The sequence below is a fragment of the Ovis canadensis genome, chromosome 2 (genome assembly GCF_042477335.2).
Source record: "Ovis canadensis isolate MfBH-ARS-UI-01 breed Bighorn chromosome 2, ARS-UI_OviCan_v2, whole genome shotgun sequence".
In the NCBI taxonomy this organism is placed as follows: Eukaryota; Metazoa; Chordata; class Mammalia; order Artiodactyla; family Bovidae; genus Ovis; species Ovis canadensis.
In genome coordinates, this window is record NC_091246.1 from 244,044,783 (window position 1) to 244,064,639 (window position 19,857).

Genomic DNA, 19,857 nt, shown 5'->3' on the forward strand with positions numbered 1-19,857 from the left:
TCCACTAAATTTACTTACCTATATGTTTTTTAAGACAACTAAATTAATTGATTGTCCATTTTGTTTTCTTTTTTACATTATAAGCAACTTTCCATGTAAAAAATCTTTAGGAATATTTTAATGCATAAACCCATATATTTAGATGAGCCATAATTTACTTCAGATACACCTTGCTGTAAGTCACTTCAGTCGTGTCCAACTCTGTGCGACCCCACAGACAGCAGCCCACCAGGCTCCCCCGTCCCTGGGATTCTCCAGGCAAGAACATTGGAGTGGGTTGCCATTTCCTTCTCCAATGTAGGAAAGTGAAAAGTGAAAGTGAAGTCACTCAGTCATGTCCGACCCTCAGCGACCCCATGGACTGCAGCCTTCCAGGCTCTTCCACCCATGGGATTTTCCAGGCAAGAGTACTGGAGTGGGGTGCCATTGCCTTGACTGTGTATTAAAGCAGACTGTAATTTTCACTATCCTGAATTATGTTGCAATAAACCCCACTATACCTGAATCTCTACAAGTACTATAGATTTTTCTTTAGACAGATTCCTTAAAAAATTGAAGACAAAGAGTAAGAGGCTTTTAAGGCTCTTGATACATGTTCTGCGGGGAACTTTTAATTCTTGACCACATTTTAAAATTTTCTATCAATAGGTGACTGCTACTGATAGAAAATAATGTTAATTTTATGGGTAGGGGATGAAATTATGATAAGCTTGCTGCAAAAACAGATGTGGTGAGGATATTATACATTCTAAAGTTAATTTCTGGGCTTCCCTGGAGGGAGGCCCAGTGGTTAAGAATTCACCTTGCAATGCAGGGGACACAGGTTCAATCCCTGGTCCCAGAAGATCCCACATGCTTCAGGGCAAATAAGCGCACGCAGCACAACTACTGAGCCTGTACTCTAGAGCCCATGAGCCACAGCTAGTGAGCCCACATGTTGCAACTACCGAAACCTGCACACCATAGAGCCCACGCTCTGCAGTGAGAAGCCCGTGCACCGAAACTAGAGAGTAGGCCCCACTCACTGCAACCAGCAAAAGCACACGGCAGCAACAAAACCCCAGCACACAGCCACAAATAAATAAATAATTTTTTAAAAACCATCTGCATTAAAAAAAAAAAAAACATTTATTTCTATGGCACAATGACGGCAAGGATTGTATTCACTGTGCATAACTGTTTCTTATGAACAGCACCCTTCTACTGTACCAGATGATCCCAGAATTTGTCCGTCAGCCTGCATCTCCATGGTAGCCACTCTTTCTTAGCACCAGGCTTAGCTCCACCTATGCTGAGTGATCTCAAGCAAGACTGTCTTCTATTCCTGAGCTTCTCGGCACAGAGAAGATCCTACCCAGCACTATGACATCACAAGAATTTGCCCTAGATGCTGGAAGGAGTTGATTAGATTCAATTTTCCTTCTCTTACAGGGATTTTAAGAACAAGTTGATGAAGGTCAAATAATACATGGATCGTTCAAGCCAATCCTTCAGACAGAATAAAAATTCAAGTTGGAGAGAAAAGACTAGATTCTCTGGATTCTACCATGATTAAGTACCCCATAGTCACTTGAAAGGTGTGAATTTGCTATTAGACCTCACCTGAGCATGATTCCACCCAGACGAATAGCTCTCTTCCAGTCCTTCAGGGTGGATTTGCCAGCCAGATGAACAAAATGCTTGGGGCTGATCAACTGATCATTGAACTAAGGTAAAAGGAAAAGTCCAAAATAATCCAATGTTAATTTAGGCAGGCCATGACGGAAAGAAAGACATAACTCTATTCGTTACAAACAAAAAAATACCCAGATGACATCTCTAATCATAGCCTTGTATTCTCTATCTTCCCACCCTATTGGCCTAGAGGAGATGATCCTTCTCTGGCCCTGTCCTGGTGTTAATATACTGATTAGGATATAAAATCCATTTGTGTCCTGAATCAAGCAGATGGTTTTGATATTGCAGAGGCTATTAAAATAAACTGAAGTTATCTATCCAGCCCTGATGACAAGATTCAGGATCTGGTAGAAAGAAAAAGCATGGTAGAAACCAACAGCACTACAGAGCCTCAAAACTCTGTAATCCTTAATGATTCCAGGATGATGCTACTGACGGTGCCTACTATCTACGGGTAGAGTTGTGGCTACCAGTAGAGACAGAATAAGCAATTATTTCCACATTGTGCTCTCATGAAGATTATTTTTATCAGTAATAATTTTGAAAAAACTCTGCCAAACTACACACTAGTATAAGGCATTTTACATAACCATCTGTATTTCACCTTCCAACAACCTTACTGTGTGTATGTATATATAGTTAACACATATTTACATAACCATCTTTATTTCACCTTCCAACAACCTTACTGTGTGTATGTATGTATAATTATTTGTATTTTAACATATGAAGCTCTGAAATATTACTTGACCAAGGTCACCTAACTAGTGATAGAGTTGAGACTCCATTCATTCAACAAAATATTTACTGATAAATATTCAGAGCCCTAGTCCAGGTGCTAGGAATACAATGGTGAAGAAGACAGACAAATTCTGAGCTTTCAAAAGACTTGCATTCTGGTGGGACTTGAACCCAGGTCAGTATCACTCCAAAGTCCTTTTTTTTCTTTTAAACTGTGACACAAAGGGACGCCACTAAATTAATAACACTGAAATGGTGGGGAAGAAGAGGTTCTCAAATCATACCCGTTGAAAAGAAGGAGCCCCAAAATAGACCCCAGCAAGGAGAAAAGACAATTACCTTGACACACTTTACATTTATTCCTGGACATACAAACTTCTTCCAAAGGAGAATGGCTTTGCTCTCCCCACAAGTTATGGGGTAAGCAATTTCCATATCCTCATTTGCTTCTATAGTGCTTGCATCTTGCAAATGGAAAAAATATCAGTTATTTATCAAACACTCTTCTTTAAAGTTTAATTCAACATCTCTAGTCTCCCGGTTCCTCTGAGGGGCTAACAGTTCACAGGGATTCGTACTGTTTAGGAATCTTCTGGAAGAAATTTGGCGTAACAGCTCTCTTACCAAGCTCCCACTCTGGGCCAGACACTGTGCCATGTGTTTTTACAAGTTCAATCTTTTTTAATTCTTAAAACAATCCTGTGAGGTGGTCATGGTTTCCTATGTACCTGTATGGGACTCAGAAAGGTGAAGGGATTTTCCCAAGGTCATACAGCTAAGTGAGAATGTGGGATTCAAACACCTAGTTTAACTAATTTTAGAGCTCTTCTTCAGTTTCTTTCCACTGACTGCCTTCCAATCAGCACCTCATCAGCAACTTCCCTAATGACAGAGACTAACCTTGAGATTTCAATTTCTTTGACAGATTTCTACTGATGAGAAATCTTTTCAGTAACCCTAGCAAACTAATGTTAAACATCAACTGATAGCCCTAGCATCTTAGCAGTGTCTCTCGATGTACCATCATCAAATGGAAGGCTAGAGCACTGGTAGAGCACATTGGGTAGTGAGGTGCGGGGGGACAGGACGGGGAAATCAGGCACAAAAAGCGAGAAATCTCAACCAAGGAGGCTAAGGTTAAAAGTACTAGAACAAAGCTACTCTGGAGGTCCAGTGGTTACGACTCTGCGCTTCCACTGCAGAAGGCTTCTCATGCCTCAAAGTGTGGTAAAAAAAAAAAAAAAAAGTACTAGAACAACAAAAGGACTTACCAATCCCTTCTTCAATTTTGTGTATTGTGTGAGTTTCTACTGCCACAACTGCCGTATTGTTCTCAGATCCAGCTTCATAAATCCTGTCGTAAAAGTGCCCATCAATAAACTACATAAATCATGACAAAATTAATATCCACAGCACAGGTTAAGAAATTTGTTTTAATCTATCTCAAAAGGAATAAAATAATATACTTTACAACTTGATGTTAGTGTTCTGACTCAAGCCTCAATGTATCTAAATTCCAGGCTGCCCAAGACTGCTTAGCAGCTACTATCATGGAAATGAATCAACAACTTTCCTCACCCTAGAGAAGTTTCTCTTGCTACTCTATTTACACTGCTACTTGTAAAATACCTGTACTTTACACCAGGCTTATCCCTTCCTAACTTTAAAAGTTCATGACATAAAGTGTTGCTTCACTTGTAACATATTATAGAATTATCCAAATATGACTAAAAAGTAGTACCTTTAGACAATTCAAACCAGGAAGAACTTACTGACTACAGAAGCTGAGGTCCCTTGTTGAAATCTAGGCACTTTAGCCATTTTTACATTTTAGCATTTTTTAAGGCATCATAATCAAACTACAGACATGAGCAGAGCCTAGTTTTTTTAAAAAAAGAGAGAGAGCGATTACGCCCAAGGTAACTAGCAGTAATGAAAGGTACCACTTAAGGAAAACTCTCTCTCCAAAGTGTTTCTGCCTTCTAAGAAATGGGCTCAGATAACCTGACACGAACACTGACATCCTTTGTTTAATTTCCACAATAAGCCTAACATGCTATTTACTGCACTTGCTATCCTAAAGTACTGCCTGAACAATCTCCTTTGCATCAGTGATTTCCCTCCCCGATGGTGACACCTTTAGCACAAACCTCCCTTCTGAATTCCACAGCAGGACACAATTAACTGCTAAATAAATAAATACATTTGAATATCCCATAGGACTTGATTGAATGAATAATGTCTAAAATAACCAAGTTCTCTTTCCTCTCCCACCTCCCCAACTACTCTTCCTATATTTCCCATCGTTGTTAATGGCACTACTCAGCACACAGTAGCCTAAAACAGAAGCCTGGAAATTACACTAAATCTCCCCCTTTTCATCCTCCTCAACTCCCACACAGCCAGTCACCAAGTCCTGCCAGATACATGTCCCTAACACCAGCCACCTTCCTTGTCTACTTCCACTCCTACTGCCTTAGCTCAGGCTGCGTCACCTCTAGTCTGAACCGGTCTCCTCACATCAACCTGATCTTCTATATTCCTTCCAGGATGATCAGGTAACACCCTCTGCAAAACCCTGCAAGAATCTCCTCCTTGCTGCTGAAATAGAGCCCCCAATACTTAATATGATATTTAAGTCCCTCCATGATCTGGTCCCTGGTTTTCAATTCTCACCAAACCCCCACCAGACAACCCAAGCCCCAATAGTACCAAACTGCCATCTTCTTTTATCCCTTCTGTTCTTGCTCTTCTTCCTCCTCCCAGAACATCTTTCCCCATCTTTTGTGTTTTAATCAGCAGCCTGTATGGTGCTTTTCCTTCCATCTCAGTCCTCCGGTATAATCACCCAATTCCTCCTCTGTGACCCAACTGTACTTTAGGCTTTTGCCACAACAACTATAATACTTAATACTATTTACTTATTTACCTTTCTTTCTCTCCTTGGGCATAATCTAAGAGGTCCCTGAGAGGCCTAGTGGTTAGGGTTCTGAGTTTCACTGCTGTGGCCCAGGGTCAATCCCTAGCTGGAGAGCTAAGATCCCACCGTGCAGCACAGACAAAAAAAACAAAACCATACCTCTACTTCAAGTAAATTTGGTAAGCTCATTCTAAGCTCATTGACCAATATGTACAAAATCCTTTAAAATAATAGATTCTTGTCTATACATAATTTCAACAACCAGTAAATTGCACTTGGGAAGTCAGGGCATATTCTGTATTTTCACAGGCAAATAAGATTTTATCAGGGAAAATCTTTCTAAAGCAACTCCTTAATTCTCTATATGTACTAAAACTATAGTCAAAAATCATAAAATATGTTTAAATTATTAAGGATTTATAAGATATCAATAAGCCTTCTGAATCATCGAAGTAAGGCAAAATTAGGTTTACTAGAGCTTTTTAAAATAATCACCCCAAAATTTTTATTATGATTGTTGTTATTCCTTTATTAATTCACAAACATTCTTTGAGAACACATGATATACTAAATCCTTTTTTCCCAAGAACACAGAAGCTTACACTCTAAATTGCAGTGTAAACATGCATACAAATTATTATGCTACAAATAATAAGTGGTAATTATGGATCAGTGAAGTACAAGTCAGTTACTATTAGCATTTACAATGACTGATGTTAACTTCACTAATAGTAAAATGTGTGCATATAAATACATATAAATAGTATAATATATAGTACATATGATATACATGTATAAGAGTTATAAAGTTAAGGCCACATTATTGTATTCCAATTCACTGAAAACTGAAAACCTATATACTTTTTTAAAAAATCTTGAATGTTAAGGAAAGCTATACTGATTAATTGAATGTGGGATTCTTACATAAGCTAAGGGGTACCCTACTGATCTGAGTTTATACATATTCCTAACACTTTAAACCTCCTACTAGGGAGGGATATGAGCATAAGGAAAGTAAGGTCACTATTCCTCAAATTGAACTATTCCACTCAGCACACTGAGTAAATTTATGTAGTATTAAAATCACCAGTCCGTGATCTCATTGTTAAAAACTCTTATGAATCCAAAATGAATCAGAAAGTCAAGAATGTAATGAAATCTTAGTACTTTCATTCCTCCTGAGAATTTCCAAAGTATATTTAAAGGTTTTATTTGAAAAAGTTAATAATCATCTTTTCTGTTTTTAAAAAGAATGCATACACTGAACAAGTCTTCTTTGTTGGAAAAACTCCCAGAATAAAAAAATCTTCTTAGTATCTCAGTACCTGAGTACCTTAGTATCTGCTTCCCTAGTAGCTCAGAGGATAAAGCATCTGCCTGCAATGCAGGAGACCTGGGTTCGATCCCTGGGTCAGGAAGATCCCGTGGAGACGGCAATGGCAACCCACTCCAGTACTCTTGCCTGGAAAATCCCATGGACAGAGAAGCCAGGTAGACTACAGTCCACAGGATCACAAAGAGTTGGACATGACTGAGCGACTTCACTTCACTCACCTTAGTATCTCTATTTTCTTACAAGGTTGAATATGGATATATTTTAACTTAATCATTATGAAAGTCTTATATAATGCGTCAGGTTCTATGTATTCATATAAATAGCCTGTTACCAAATACTCTACTTTTGCTTCATATGTATCCCTGAAAATGTGTATATGGTGAATATCTGGGAAAGTATAAAATGTCATATATGTAAAAAAAATTAAAATGATGGGCAAAAGGAATTACATATTAAAATCTAACAATGCTATATAAAATCTCTATTTCTTGCCTTTCGAATATCAGCCAGCCAGTCAGTTCAGTCACTCAGTTGCATCTGACTCTTTGTGACCCCATGGACTGCAGCATGCCAGGCTTCCCTGTCCATCACCAACTTCCAGAGCTTATTCAAACTCACATCCATTGAGTTGGTGATACCATCCAACCATCTCATTCTCTGTTGCCCCCTTCTCCTCCTGCCTTCAATCTTTCCCAGCATCAGAGTCCTTTCAAATGAGTCAGTTTTTTGCATCGGGTGGCCAAATTGGAGTTTTAGCTTCAGCATCAGTCCTTCCAATGAATATTCAGGATTCATTTCCTTTAGGATGGACTGGTTGGATCTCCTCACAGTCCAAGGGACTCTCAAGAGTCTTCCCCAACACCACAGCCCAAAAGTATCAATTCTTTGGCACTCAGCTTTCTTTATAGTCCAACTCTCACATCTTTCTAATATAATCTTTACCAATTTATTCCTAGCAATGCATGCATACCTTTTGATTGTTTATTTCCTTCACACTTGAATTATAGCCCATCAGGTGAAGTGTGATGAGGCTGAACATGGAAACCTGATAATTTTCATCTTTGTCTCAAGTGTATTAAAATTATGAGACCTATATATCTCATAACTAAAATCACTGTTTTTGTACCCTGCTCATTTTTACAAAATGAGGCTAAAATGCAATAAAATATTAAAATAATTAAATAATACAACTGACAAACATCTCACAATGCAATAGCTCAAAAACAACAACAAAAAAGGCAATACCTCAAAATGTTTATTCACTAGCTCATGCATTAAAATTCACTGTAAAAAAAAATAAATAAAATAAAATAAAATAAAATTCACTGTAGCCAGTGGATTGGGAAGTCAATATATGTTGGACAAAGATGCCTCTACCTAATCAAGCAATGCCAGGTTTCCAGATACAGACAGTATCATTTGGAAAATAAAAAAGACAAACAGAAAATTAAGTGGAACCAAATCTTCAAAAGAATTAAGTCTCGAAGTAGCAGAGAAGTTTTTTCTGTCTCCACTGTGGATAGGACAAGTGACAACTGGAGTACTTTAGGAAAGACAGAAGGACCTGACCTTTAATTCTTCTTGATGTTACTGTACCTCAAAAGGTAACGACTACAAGTATGTGTGTGTGTATCAAAATAAAATTCCCAAATGAGTTTGCATAAGCGTGCATACTCTGTGGTGCCAATAAAAATTTAAGACGCTCTATAGACTATTTGTTAGACATTATTTATATCAACTTTCCTTTCTAGACCTTAGAATATCTCCTTTATGCTTAACAATATTTAGAAATGTCAGACTTCCCTCGTGGCCTAGTGGTTAAGAATCTACCTGCCAATGCAGGGGACATGGGTTTGATCTGTAGTCCAGGAGGATTCCACATGCCAATGGGGCAACTGAGCCCACGTGCTGCAACTACGGAAGCCCAAGCACCCTAGAGCCCAGCAAGAGAAGACACTGCAGTGAGAAGCCCATGTACCACACTGGAGAGGAGCCTCTGATCACCACAACTAGAGAAAGTCCACGCACAGCAAAAAAGACCCAGCACAGTCAATAAATTACAAATTATTAAAAGAGAAAGAAATGTCAGAAAGCTGTGGTTATGTTAAAACTAATAAGAAAGTGTCCTTATCTTTTACAGATACATACAAATGTCTGGGATTTGCTTCAGAAAAAATTCAGGAGTGGGCGGATGTAGAGATGAAATCAGACTGGCCATGTGTTGACAACTGTTGAAGCTGGGTGATGGATACTTACACGGGGGTTCATTATCATATTTTCTTTATTTGGAGGTGTATTTGAAATTTCCTATAATAAAAAGCTTTTTAAATTACCAAGACAGGTTAATAGTCTAATAGTTTTTCCCTAGAACTTTTTCAGGCAAGTTCTACATGACTTAATAGACCGGGACTGGATTATAGTCCTCTCTCAGTATTATGGGGAGACTGGGTCCAGAAAACCCCTGCAAATACCGAAGTCCACCGATATGCAAGTCTTTTGTAAAATGGCATAGTATTTGTATATAATCTATACACATCCTCCCATATACTTTAAATCGGCTATTGCATAAATCAGATGATTAAAAATTAACTAATGATTTTAAAAACTGTTAGCTTGTTAGCCTATCTTGGTAATTTAAAAGCTTTTCATTATAGGAAATTTCAAAAATACCTCCAAATAAAGAAAATATGATAATGAAACCTCATGTAAGCCTCCATCACCCAGCTTCAATAGTTGTCAACACATGGCCAGTCTGATTTCATCTCTATATCCGCCCACTCCTGAATTTTTTTTGAAGCAAATCCCAGACATTTGTATGTATCTGTAAAAGACAAGAACTCTTTTGTATTAGTTTTTAAAATAAAACCATAGTTTTCTTACATTTCTTTCTTTTTCAATAATTTGTATTTATTAATTGACCTGGGTCTTTTTTGCTGTGTGTGGACTTTCTCTAGTTGTGATCAGAGGCTACTCTCCAGTTGTGGTGCATGGGCTTCTCACTGCGGCGTCTTCCAAACTGTGAAAGGAATACGTCAAGGCTTATTTAACTTACATGCAGAGTACATCATGTGAAATGCCGGGCTGGATAAAGCACAAGCTGGAATCAAGATTGCAGGCTGCTGCTGCTGCTAAGTCGCTTCAGTTGTGTCTGACTCTGTGCGACCCCATAGACAGCAGCCACTAGGCTCCCCCATCCCTGGGATTCTCCAGGCAAGAACACTGGAGTGGGTTGCCATTTCCTTCTCCAATACAGGAAAGTGAAGAGTGAGAGTGAAGTCGCTCAGTTGTGTCCGACTCTTAGAGACCCCATGGACTGTAGCCTACCAGGCTCCTCCATCCATGGGATTTTCCAGGCAAGAGCACCGGAGTAAGTTGCCATTTCCTTCTCCAAGACTGCAGGGAGAAATATCAATAACCTCAGATACTCAGTTGACACCACCCTTATGGCAGAAAGCAAAGAAGAGTTAAACAGCCTCTTGATGAAAGTGAAAGAGGAGAGTGAAAAAGTTGGCTTAAAATTCAACATTCAGAAAACTAAGATCATGTCATCCGGTCCTATCACTTCATTTCAAATAGATGAGAAAACTATGGAAACAGTGACAGACTATTTTCTTGGGTTCCAAAATCACTGCAGATGGTGACTGCAGCCATAAAATTAAAAGACGCTTACTCCTTGGAAGAAAAGCTATGACCAACCTAGACAGCATATTAAAAAGCAGAGACATCACTTTGCCAACAAAGGTCCATCTAGTCAAAGCTATGATTTTTCCAGTAGTTATGTATGAATGTGAGAGTTGGACTATAAAGAAAGCTGAGTGCCAAAGAAGTGGTGTTTTTGATCTGTGGTGTTGGAGAAGACTCTTGGGAATCCCTTAGGCTGCAAGGAGATCCAACCAGTCCATCGTAAAGGGAGTCAGTTCTGAATATTCACTAGAAGAACTGATATTGAAGCTGAAACTTCAACACCTGAAACTTTGGCCACTTGTATGAAGAACTGACTCACTGGAAAAGACTCCGATGCTGGGAAAGATTGAAGGCAGGAGGAGAAGGGGATGACAGAGAATGAGATAGTTGGATGGCATCACCAACTCAAGAGACATGAGTTTGAGCAAGCTCTGGGAGTTGGTGATGGACAGCAAGGCCTGGCATGCTGCAGTCCATGGGGCTGCAAAGATTGACATGATTAAGTGACTGAACTGAACTAAAGATTATTTGTAATATCTAATTTAAATGCTTATAAATAGTTGCCCGTGTGTGGCAAATTCAATTTTGCTTTTTGGAACTTTCTGGAATTTTTTTTCCATCCCAGGTTGATTGAATCTGAGGATGTGGAACCTATAGATACAGAGGGCCAATTGTGTGTTTGCCTAGTTAAAGTTGCTCAGTCTTATCCGACTCTTTGCCACCCCATGGGCTATAGCCTACCAGGCTCCTCGTCCGTGGAATTCTCCAGGCAAAAATACTGGAGTGGGTAGCTGTTCCTTTCTCTCAGGGATCTTTCCAACCCAGGGATAGAACCCAGGTCTCCTGTACTGCAGGTGAATTCTTTACCATCTGGGCCACTAGGGAAGCCCATAGAATACTTCTGATCCTTAAATCTTTTATATATTCCCCAAGATAAAATAACTAGCCCCCTCTTCTCTCTGGAGATCTAAGTCCTGTTTACCTTTCAAGCCCATTTAAGAATCTTATCTCTTCTCTCAAATTCATAGTGATTTTCTGAATCACTTCTCTGAATTCAAAAGCACATCCTAAGCATGCCACTTGGCACTTCTTAGATTTTGCCATGTAAGTGATCACTCTATTTATAAACATGTATTTTTGCTTTGTACAACTAGACTGCAAGCTTCATGATGATGGGAACCATGTGCTATATTTCATTCAGTACCTTTGTGATATGTTGTACGATGCTAGGCGATTGATACACATATTTTTGATAGACTAAGCTTGATAATTTGCCCATCCATGAGGGCCCAGAGAATTTCTGGTAGGAATACTTTTATAGCTGCCTTGCCTATTCTCCTCTGACTATAACTATCTCTTTTGGCAAAAGTACCACATGTACCAAGGCACTGTGCTAAACAATGTGGATAAATATGATGAGGGAACCATGTAGCTTATCCTCAAGAAATTCAGAGCAGAGGGCGAGAGACGAGGAAACAGTCAGTTGTTGTAATAAGTACTGAACGATAAATATAGCACACAATACATTACAGAGATGAAAACTTAGCTCTGAGCGTTGATGTTGAATGTTCCATTGTGCTAAACCACCTTAAAGTTATCATATCTGCACTCTCTAAACTCCCCAAAATTTTCAGAATATTCCAATCTTTAGTCACTTACCCTTGTTGCACAGGCTGTAACTGCAAGATCACTTGGGTTTTAGTGTCTTCAGGGTTCTCCCCTTCATTTCCTTCAGTGGGTACCACAACCACATCCCCCACTGGGACACTCACTTCTGCATTAGCCATCTTTCACATGAAGTCAGATAGCTGGGAATGCTGTCAGAAATAAGAAGCACCAGTAATTTTGTCTGATTTGAAAAGATGACAACCATAGGAAAGGAACAGCAATATAATAACTATTAATTCCAAGGGCATCCTGGAGATCATGGTCTCCTGAAAAAGATGGGAATTGTGAGAAGGGACAGACATAGGGGCAGACATCTTTCCGCAGAAATGCCTTTGGACTCGCTACCTACTGGAGATTTTCTTAGCATGTGTGATTCACCCAGTGGTATGCTGCAGGCAGCTCCGCCAGCTCCTAAGAACCAACTGTGCTCGTGCCTGTGTGCTCAGTCGCTCAGTAGTGTCCGACTCTGCGACCCCATGGACTGTAGCCCGCCAAGCTTCTCTGTCCGTGGAATTTTCCAGGTAAGAATACTGGAGTGGGTTCCCATTTCCTACTCCAGAGGATCTTCCTAACCCAGAGATTGAACCCGCATTTCTTGCATCTTCTGCACTGCAGGTAGATTCTTTACCACTGAGTCATAGGGGAAGCCAACTGTGTACATCTCTTTGCAACTCCCGGTTTAGCAACATCAAGTTGGTAACTTGAAATCAGTGATGCTGGGAGTATATACACCAAAGAAACTGGCAAGCAATACAAATCAGGTATTTTTTATTCTAGAGAGCTGGTATATAACACATCACTAGTTCCATCCTAAGTGCTTAGAAAGTAAGAATCATCTATTTTCTTTGCAATCAGCCATTACACTTCATCAAGTGTTCTGAAACTAAGTTGCTGGAAAAAGAAAGATGATTTGCATTGTATGGATGTTTAATAAATGCTGTGTCCAACTGTATGATCTCCAGGAACATCTTAATACCTCTTTGCCTCAAACTGAATGGAGATAGGATCTTGCCTGACACTTCACTTGCAGAACTGTTGGGGAAACTACTGTCCAGTACCAAAAGATCTTTGACTCTAAAGTAACTCAAAGCATTATTTCAATCTTAATGAAAACTCAGAGGGTCCTAAGTTATTCTGCAGCTGCTAGCCTTCACAGCTGAAAAGGAAGGAGAGGGTCATGTAAGAGAATATAGATAAGCGTACTGTGTTGACTGAGATATGTGAGTACTTGAAGATGATTAGGACTGCAGTGAACCGTGCCTAGACCCACAATGAATATGTATTTGGTACTCAAGATGACCAAATCCACATTTCAGCTCTGCCACTGCAATTGTTTACCTATAATACACACATTTAACATAGCACTCAAAGTCTCCCTCATTTGGCCCCCCAAATTTTCCAGTTTTATCTGCAACTATAATACCCCAAGAAACTTAAAATCCAGCCACATCAATCTCTCACTGAATTCTGGACATGTAACATGCAAAGATTTCTGTACCTTTGTTATTCTGTAAGGCCCAAACTCCTTTCTCCCTCATCTTCTTCTCCCTTCAAGGCCCAGTTCACAGCTCAGTCCTCCACAAGCCTCTACCTCCCCCTTTTCTTTCCTGTAGGCCCCCAATACTTGCTTGCCGCTCTCCTCTAGTGTTTAACAACACCATGCCTTGTACAGAGGGTAACTGAACATACATCTGCCTCCATGACCACACTGTGAAGACAGGTGCTGCTTCTCTAAAAATCCTGTCTCCTGCAGCCGTATTCACTGCAGGCACTGACATAGAGCAGTTCAATCAATTTTTGTTTGTGTCTGACCAAGCTAAAATTCCTCACATAGGACTTAGACCTGCCCTTTATGATTCTCACATTCAAACTTTTTCCTGGATTCAACACCTCCTATATCCAAAAACCTCTTAAAATATCTTAGGCATCTTAAACTAAAAGCATGTTCCCTCTCAAACCTGCTCCTATGTTCCCTGCCTCAATAAATGGCGCTCCCTCCATCCATTTTCTCAAGCCAGAAACCAAGGAGCTATTTTTGACTCCTCTAAATTCAACCAACCACCAAGTAAATCCTAGCCATTTTATCACCTATACATCTCTTTTAACCATCCTCCACTCTCCATCTGTGCTGCCATCATCATATGCTGAACCAACACACTGTCACCTGGATTTTTCCAGCTGCTTCTCATCAGTATCCTAGCCTCTGGTCCATATCTCCAACTCATTAGATAACAGACAAAATGATCTAACTAAAGGCCATTTCCCCCACTTAAAAAACCCTTCAGGGCATTCCCTTTGCTGCTATTACGGTGCAAACACCCTGACTTACAAAACCCACCAAATCTGTCCCCTGCCCACCCTGCTGGCCTCATTTCCCACAGTACTTCTTCTCACATTATGGGCTCCTGCCATTACATTTTTTCCAAATTCTCAAACATGCCATATTTCCTCACCTGAGCCTTCACACTTATTTGCTCTACCCGGAATTCTTTTTTTCTGTTCTTTCTGGCAAGTCACTGCTATACTTTTGTGACATTTAAAACATCACTTCCTCAGAGAGGCCATCTGTGACTTCCTTGACTAGATATGAGGGGGTCTTTTTGCCTCCTCAGTGCCTGGAGCATCCCTGTCACAACCATCAGCCCACTCTGTCAGTCTCTCCTCACCAGACTGCATCCTGGGAGAGAAAAGCTATCTTTACTTTTTTTAACAGGCTTCCCTATGCTAGCTCAGTGCCCAGGGCCACAAGAGCAATACTTTTCAAATATCAGACTTCTATTTACAAAACCGCCTACCTAAAACTTTCTAAGGAAATCTGGTACACAGCAGGTATGTAATAAATTTTCATGCAATCAGTGACTCACTTTACCCTAAAAGACTTCTAGAACTTTCTACATCTTTAATTTAGGGGATATAAATTTGCTTAGAAAGCTTGAACTGGCCGTAACGATGGGGAGAAATCACATCGGACACAGTTAGGCTCCTTAGATATAAAAAGGGATGGTATCTGTTCTTAAGGAACTACAGAAGGGAAAGAGATATGTGACATTGTCATACAGTAGAGGAAAAAAGTAATGACAAGATACTAGAATATACAATCTGAACTTCTGTAAATTAAAAGTTTAAAACTGGAGGAGGGGGGGATGGGAAATCAATGGATGAGTTTGGCTGACTGCCAGAAACAGAACCTAAATGATTAGGAACTTTGAGTCTAAAAAATGCCAAAAGGGATATGATGAAGTTTAAAATGCCATCAAATCCTAGAATAAGTGAACTGATCGATATCTTTAAAGTTTGAACTATAAAAACATAAGATGAACTGAAATAATCACAGCTAACATTTGTCAGACACTTATTTGTTGTCAAATACTATCCTGTTACATATTCAATGAATTTAAAAGATACAATACTTTAGCATATAACAATTGTAGATAATTTATTATTTCAAAAAAGTGGTCTAAATGTTAAAATTAACAGCACAGGCAAATTAATGGGTTAGAAAAGCAAAATTAGAAGGATGCTTCTAGTTCAACCTTCTACCCTAAGGTTGAGTCCTCTTTCTACAATACTCTGAATAAGTGGTTGACTAACTTCTTGATTAATACTTTCCTCAATAAGAACTCGTATTTTACTTCTTACCCCTCCCACACCTTGGAACTCAAAAGCAGTATTATGGCTGCTTCTCTAACCTTCTGAGAGTTTACCAGAAAAGATAATTATAATCATTCACAGTAAGTCTCTCATTGTCAGTCAGAGACACAGGTCTGATCCCACATGGCAATTCTTACATTCCTCAGAGAAGCAAGTTTGGGTTGAATATCTCTTACTACCCTAAATACCATATTTTGAGCAAGAAACCCTAACCACCTCTACAGACTACACTGGCTAATTGGAAGGTCATTTCTTTGAGCTGAGTGTAAATTGAAAAGTGGCTCTTGTTTATAGCAACAAAAACTAAGGGAAGATGAGTAAGTTGCTCCTTTGGGTATTTCATGGATGGGACCTTGGAGTATTCATTGTGGAATCACACAACACTCTGTAATTCTAGGAGAACACACATAAGGGAAATATGTCAAACTTCTGAGAAAAGGAAGAATTATTTGTAGTTATTTTCAAAGACAAGACAGACACCTTGAAATTAACTACATGACTATTCATGTAAACTATCAAAATATTAAATCAATGATAGCTGAACTACTCTGGATTAAATTCATTTTTGTGTTCTGAAAAGTTTAAAAAACACGGCAAGATAGATGTAAGCACAAGTGTCACATGATCATAGGAACATGACAGTTGGTAGCTGAGAGGGAGTCATAGAAATACCATATATCCTGAAATTTTCTAACTCCAAAATGTATTTGTTTCATACTTTAATTGTGGTAGACTATGTAGCCTATTCTAAGAAATTTCCAACTTAAAAATTTTATTATTACATGAGGTCAAAACTCCTTTTTTTTCCTTCTTTATTCTGTTTCATGGTAACTCCCTAGGTGATCCAGGGCGCTACCAGATGTAAGGAAGCCAACAGATCACTACACAGGACCACTGAGGTAAAAAGCCGGAGCAAGTGAAGTTTCAGATGAATCACTTAATAGTGACTACTCTGAAGGTGTTTGGAGAAGCAATTGCAAAAAGGGTTTTTTGAAGGGTCAACCTACTACAGTTGAGGAGATTTCTTCTTAGGACAAGAACACAGCCCAAACTAACCCCATGAAGCTGAGTACAAGTTGGCTATTCAATATGCTTGCTGTAAACACGAGTAAGCAACTAACAGGTAACTAATGAAAAAAGTCGTCAGTAGACAATAAATACACATAATTGATAAAAGGCTGACAAATTAGGTCAGTCCAACAATTTAATGAAAAAGTTCCCCAAACGTTCCATAAGCAAAGAGAGAGAAAAGAATCCTGTGAGACTAAAATTAGCTGATCCTCTCTTTCCTTAATCCTCCAGGTTAAGGAGGAAAATGCCACTTCTTGGTTCTCCTAAATAAACAAGAGTTAAGGCCCCTGTTTGTGTCTGTTAGGAACTGTTTTTGAATTTCTCTCATCTTGAGAGAATGCCTCCTCCTCCTCCTCAAGACAGCCAAAGCTTCCCATGATCAAGACTTGACGTGTCTTAGTCCGGATGGATCACACGCCAGGACCCTCAAGAGTCTGCTCTCACCTCTCCTGCCCCTCAATTAGGAAACACCAGGCCGATTCCCCCGTCATTTTAGAAAGCAGGGATATGCTAGCCTTCTTCCCAACAATCATCTCTCCGGCCCTCAAAAACTCAGGTTTCCCCATCCGCAACAGGCCACATCACCCTGCTCTCTACCTATATGAGGTACTCCAAACTCTTTTATTCCCTCACAGATCTGGACCCTTCTCATTCCTTCCTCTGGAGGCTCTGAGGTGTCTTCCTACCGCCCCCTCATCTAGGGGAAGGTAGAGGCCTGCTCAATTTCCCTTGGAGCTCTTCTTCCTTGTCCCCTGCTTACTGGACCTGTCACTGTGCCTTCAGGGAAGTACCTGCCTCTTTTCCCCTGGGCTGAATGGCCGAGGCCTCTAGGCGCCCCCGGGTGAAGCCTGGACACTCTTTTCCTCAGCAGAACCCACTCTCTGCCCTGGCTGCCAACCCCAAGGCTCCGAGAGGTCCTCCAGGGCAGGCAGCGGGCTTCCTTCACTCTTCGCCGCCCCCTCCTTTCACCACTACCCCCTAGCCCGAGCGCGACCCAGGCCTCATCCCCAGCTCCTCATCAAAGGGCCTGGTGCTCCCCGGATCCCGCCTTTAGGGATACCCCCTGGATCCCCAGACCCCTCCCCGGGGTCCTAGATGTCAGGGCCTCTCAGTCCGGAGTCGCTCCGGCCCTTCCTGGTCCCTCGGCAGAGGACTTCCGGGCCCCTCGGTCCGGGGGCGCCGGGGCCCCCCAGTGCCAGGCTCGCCGGTCCCCCGCCGCTCTCTGCCGGGGGCCGGACCCGAGCGGCGCGGCCAGCCGCGCTGGGGGCCGCCCGGCTGCTCAGGCGGACCCAGCGGCAGCGTCCCCCCACCCCCCCGCGGCGCCGCGACGTCCGCTCGCTCCCCGGCGGCGGCGGCGGCACGCACAGGGCGTGGGGAGGCGCCCGCGGAGGCAGCAGCCCCCCGCCCCCTGCGCGCCCGCCCGCCCTCGCCGGCCGCCGCGCGGCCCCCGCGCCCGCCCCCCCGCCCCCACCCCACCCCGCGCCCGCGCCCGAGCGCCCACCCCTCCCCCTCCTCACCGTCTCCGTCGGGCGGGCGGGCGGCGAGCGGCCAGGGCGGGCGGGCGACGGAGCATGCGCAGAGGCCGCCACGGCCGCTACCGCCACCGCCGCCGCCAGGCCGGGCTTCAACACTTCCGGCCGCCGCCGCCGGCGAGCTGGAGCCTTAAAGGGGACGCGTCCCTATTGCCAGCCCGCGGAGGATGAACTTCAGCCGGAGAGTTTGGGGCCTTTATCAGAGCAGCTCCTGCTCTGGAAAATTAGTGTTGGAAGGGACGCCAGGGACCCTAATAACTCTTCTAACCCCACTTCATGGATGAGGAAAATGTGGTCTAAATTAAAGACACCTCATCCGCAATCGGGAACAAAGGCAGGACTCCCCTTGGAGGACTCTGCGTGCCCCTTTTCACTCCTCAGATCCGGTTATGAAGCTTACATTTACCAGACTTTTCAAAAGTGATGATCCAACTACCAGTTTGGAGTCAAAAGATCTGGTTGTGTATAGAGTCTGTAAGAAAACTCCTTTGCCCTCTCTGACGCATGCATGTTTGCCAAGCCTTTTCTGGCTGCGAGTTGGTTCTGGGTTCAAGTCAGAACCCATAAATTCTTTGGGGGTTACTTGACAGCTTTAAGCCCCTATTTCGTCTAGGACATAGATTGTTACTAGCGTTTAAACAAGTGATACTTGAAAATGCTTAGGAAAGTTCCTGGGGCCAGTCGTAATAATTAGCAAATATTAAGACCTTTGTGGGAATTTCCCTAGAGGTCCACTAGTTAAAACTCCTTGCTTCCAAGAGGGGGGGCCGAGGGGAACAGGTTTGATCCTGGTCAGGGAACTAAGATCTGTTCTGCTAATAAATAAAATTAGCTTAAAAAAAAAAATGAAGACCTTTGTTTGGCCGGACCTTGAAGAAGATTCCTTTATCTCATATAATCCTCTTGGCAACTCTACTAAGTAGTTTCTTTTCACTCCCATTTTACAGATAAAACACAGGAGGCCAAGAGAAATTAATGAACCCCTCAAGGTCACCAAACTTGTAAGCAGTATAGCCAGGATTCTATAGGTCCTTCTTTCTGTGGAATGTGTAGTTATGAGCACTCAGATGGTTGCTACCTTTATTAAGAATGAATGAGGTGGTGGTATGCAGGCACTTTTTTGAGTTGGGGGGAAAGAGTTGCTTCCCCATCTTGCCTGCTCTTACGACTCACATCTCTGTTCTGTGTCATGAGGAAGTAGCAGGAAGTTTTACAGGCTCTTGGTTCAAGAACAGGCGAGGCAGCCCAGGAGTCAGACAATAGAAAAGGATTTGGGGGCTAGACAACCTGGATTCTAGGCTTGGTTATCAAAGCTCATCACTGCAGATGGTGACTGCAGCCATGAAATTAAAAGAAGCTTACTCCTTGGAAGAAAAGTTATGATCAACCTAGACAGCATATTCAAAAGCAGAGACATTACCTTGCCAAAAACGGTCCATCTAGTCAAGGCTATGGTTTTTCCAGTAGTCATGTATGGATTTGAGAGTTAGACCATAAAGAAAGCTGAGTGCTGAAGAATTGATGCTTTTGAACTGTGGTGTTGAAGACTCTTGAGAGTCCTTGAACTGCAAGGAGAT

General features: G+C 41.6%; 1 protein-coding gene across 2 annotated transcripts in view; it reads right to left on the minus strand.

The window, feature by feature from the left end:
* Nucleotides 1-18,450, minus strand: part of GMEB1 (glucocorticoid modulatory element binding protein 1) — a 33,653-nt gene extending 15,203 nt beyond the window's left edge. The window contains exons 1-5 of one of the 2 annotated variants that reach the window (XM_069578824.1): nt 18,266-18,450; nt 12,018-12,175; nt 3,690-3,772; nt 2,758-2,882; nt 1,603-1,706 (exon numbers count right to left, since the gene is read on the minus strand). In XM_069578824.1, the coding sequence (XP_069434925.1) occupies nt 1,603-1,706; nt 2,758-2,882; nt 3,690-3,772; nt 12,018-12,145 (440 nt within the window). In that variant the 5' untranslated portion in view covers nt 12,146-12,175; nt 18,266-18,450. Of the gene's footprint in view, nt 1-1,602; nt 1,707-2,757; nt 2,883-3,689; nt 3,773-12,017; nt 12,176-13,524; nt 13,905-18,265 lie in introns of those variants that run through there. The other variant, XM_069578825.1, reaches the window with a different exon arrangement.
* Nucleotides 18,451-19,857: the final 1,407 nt, after the last annotated feature.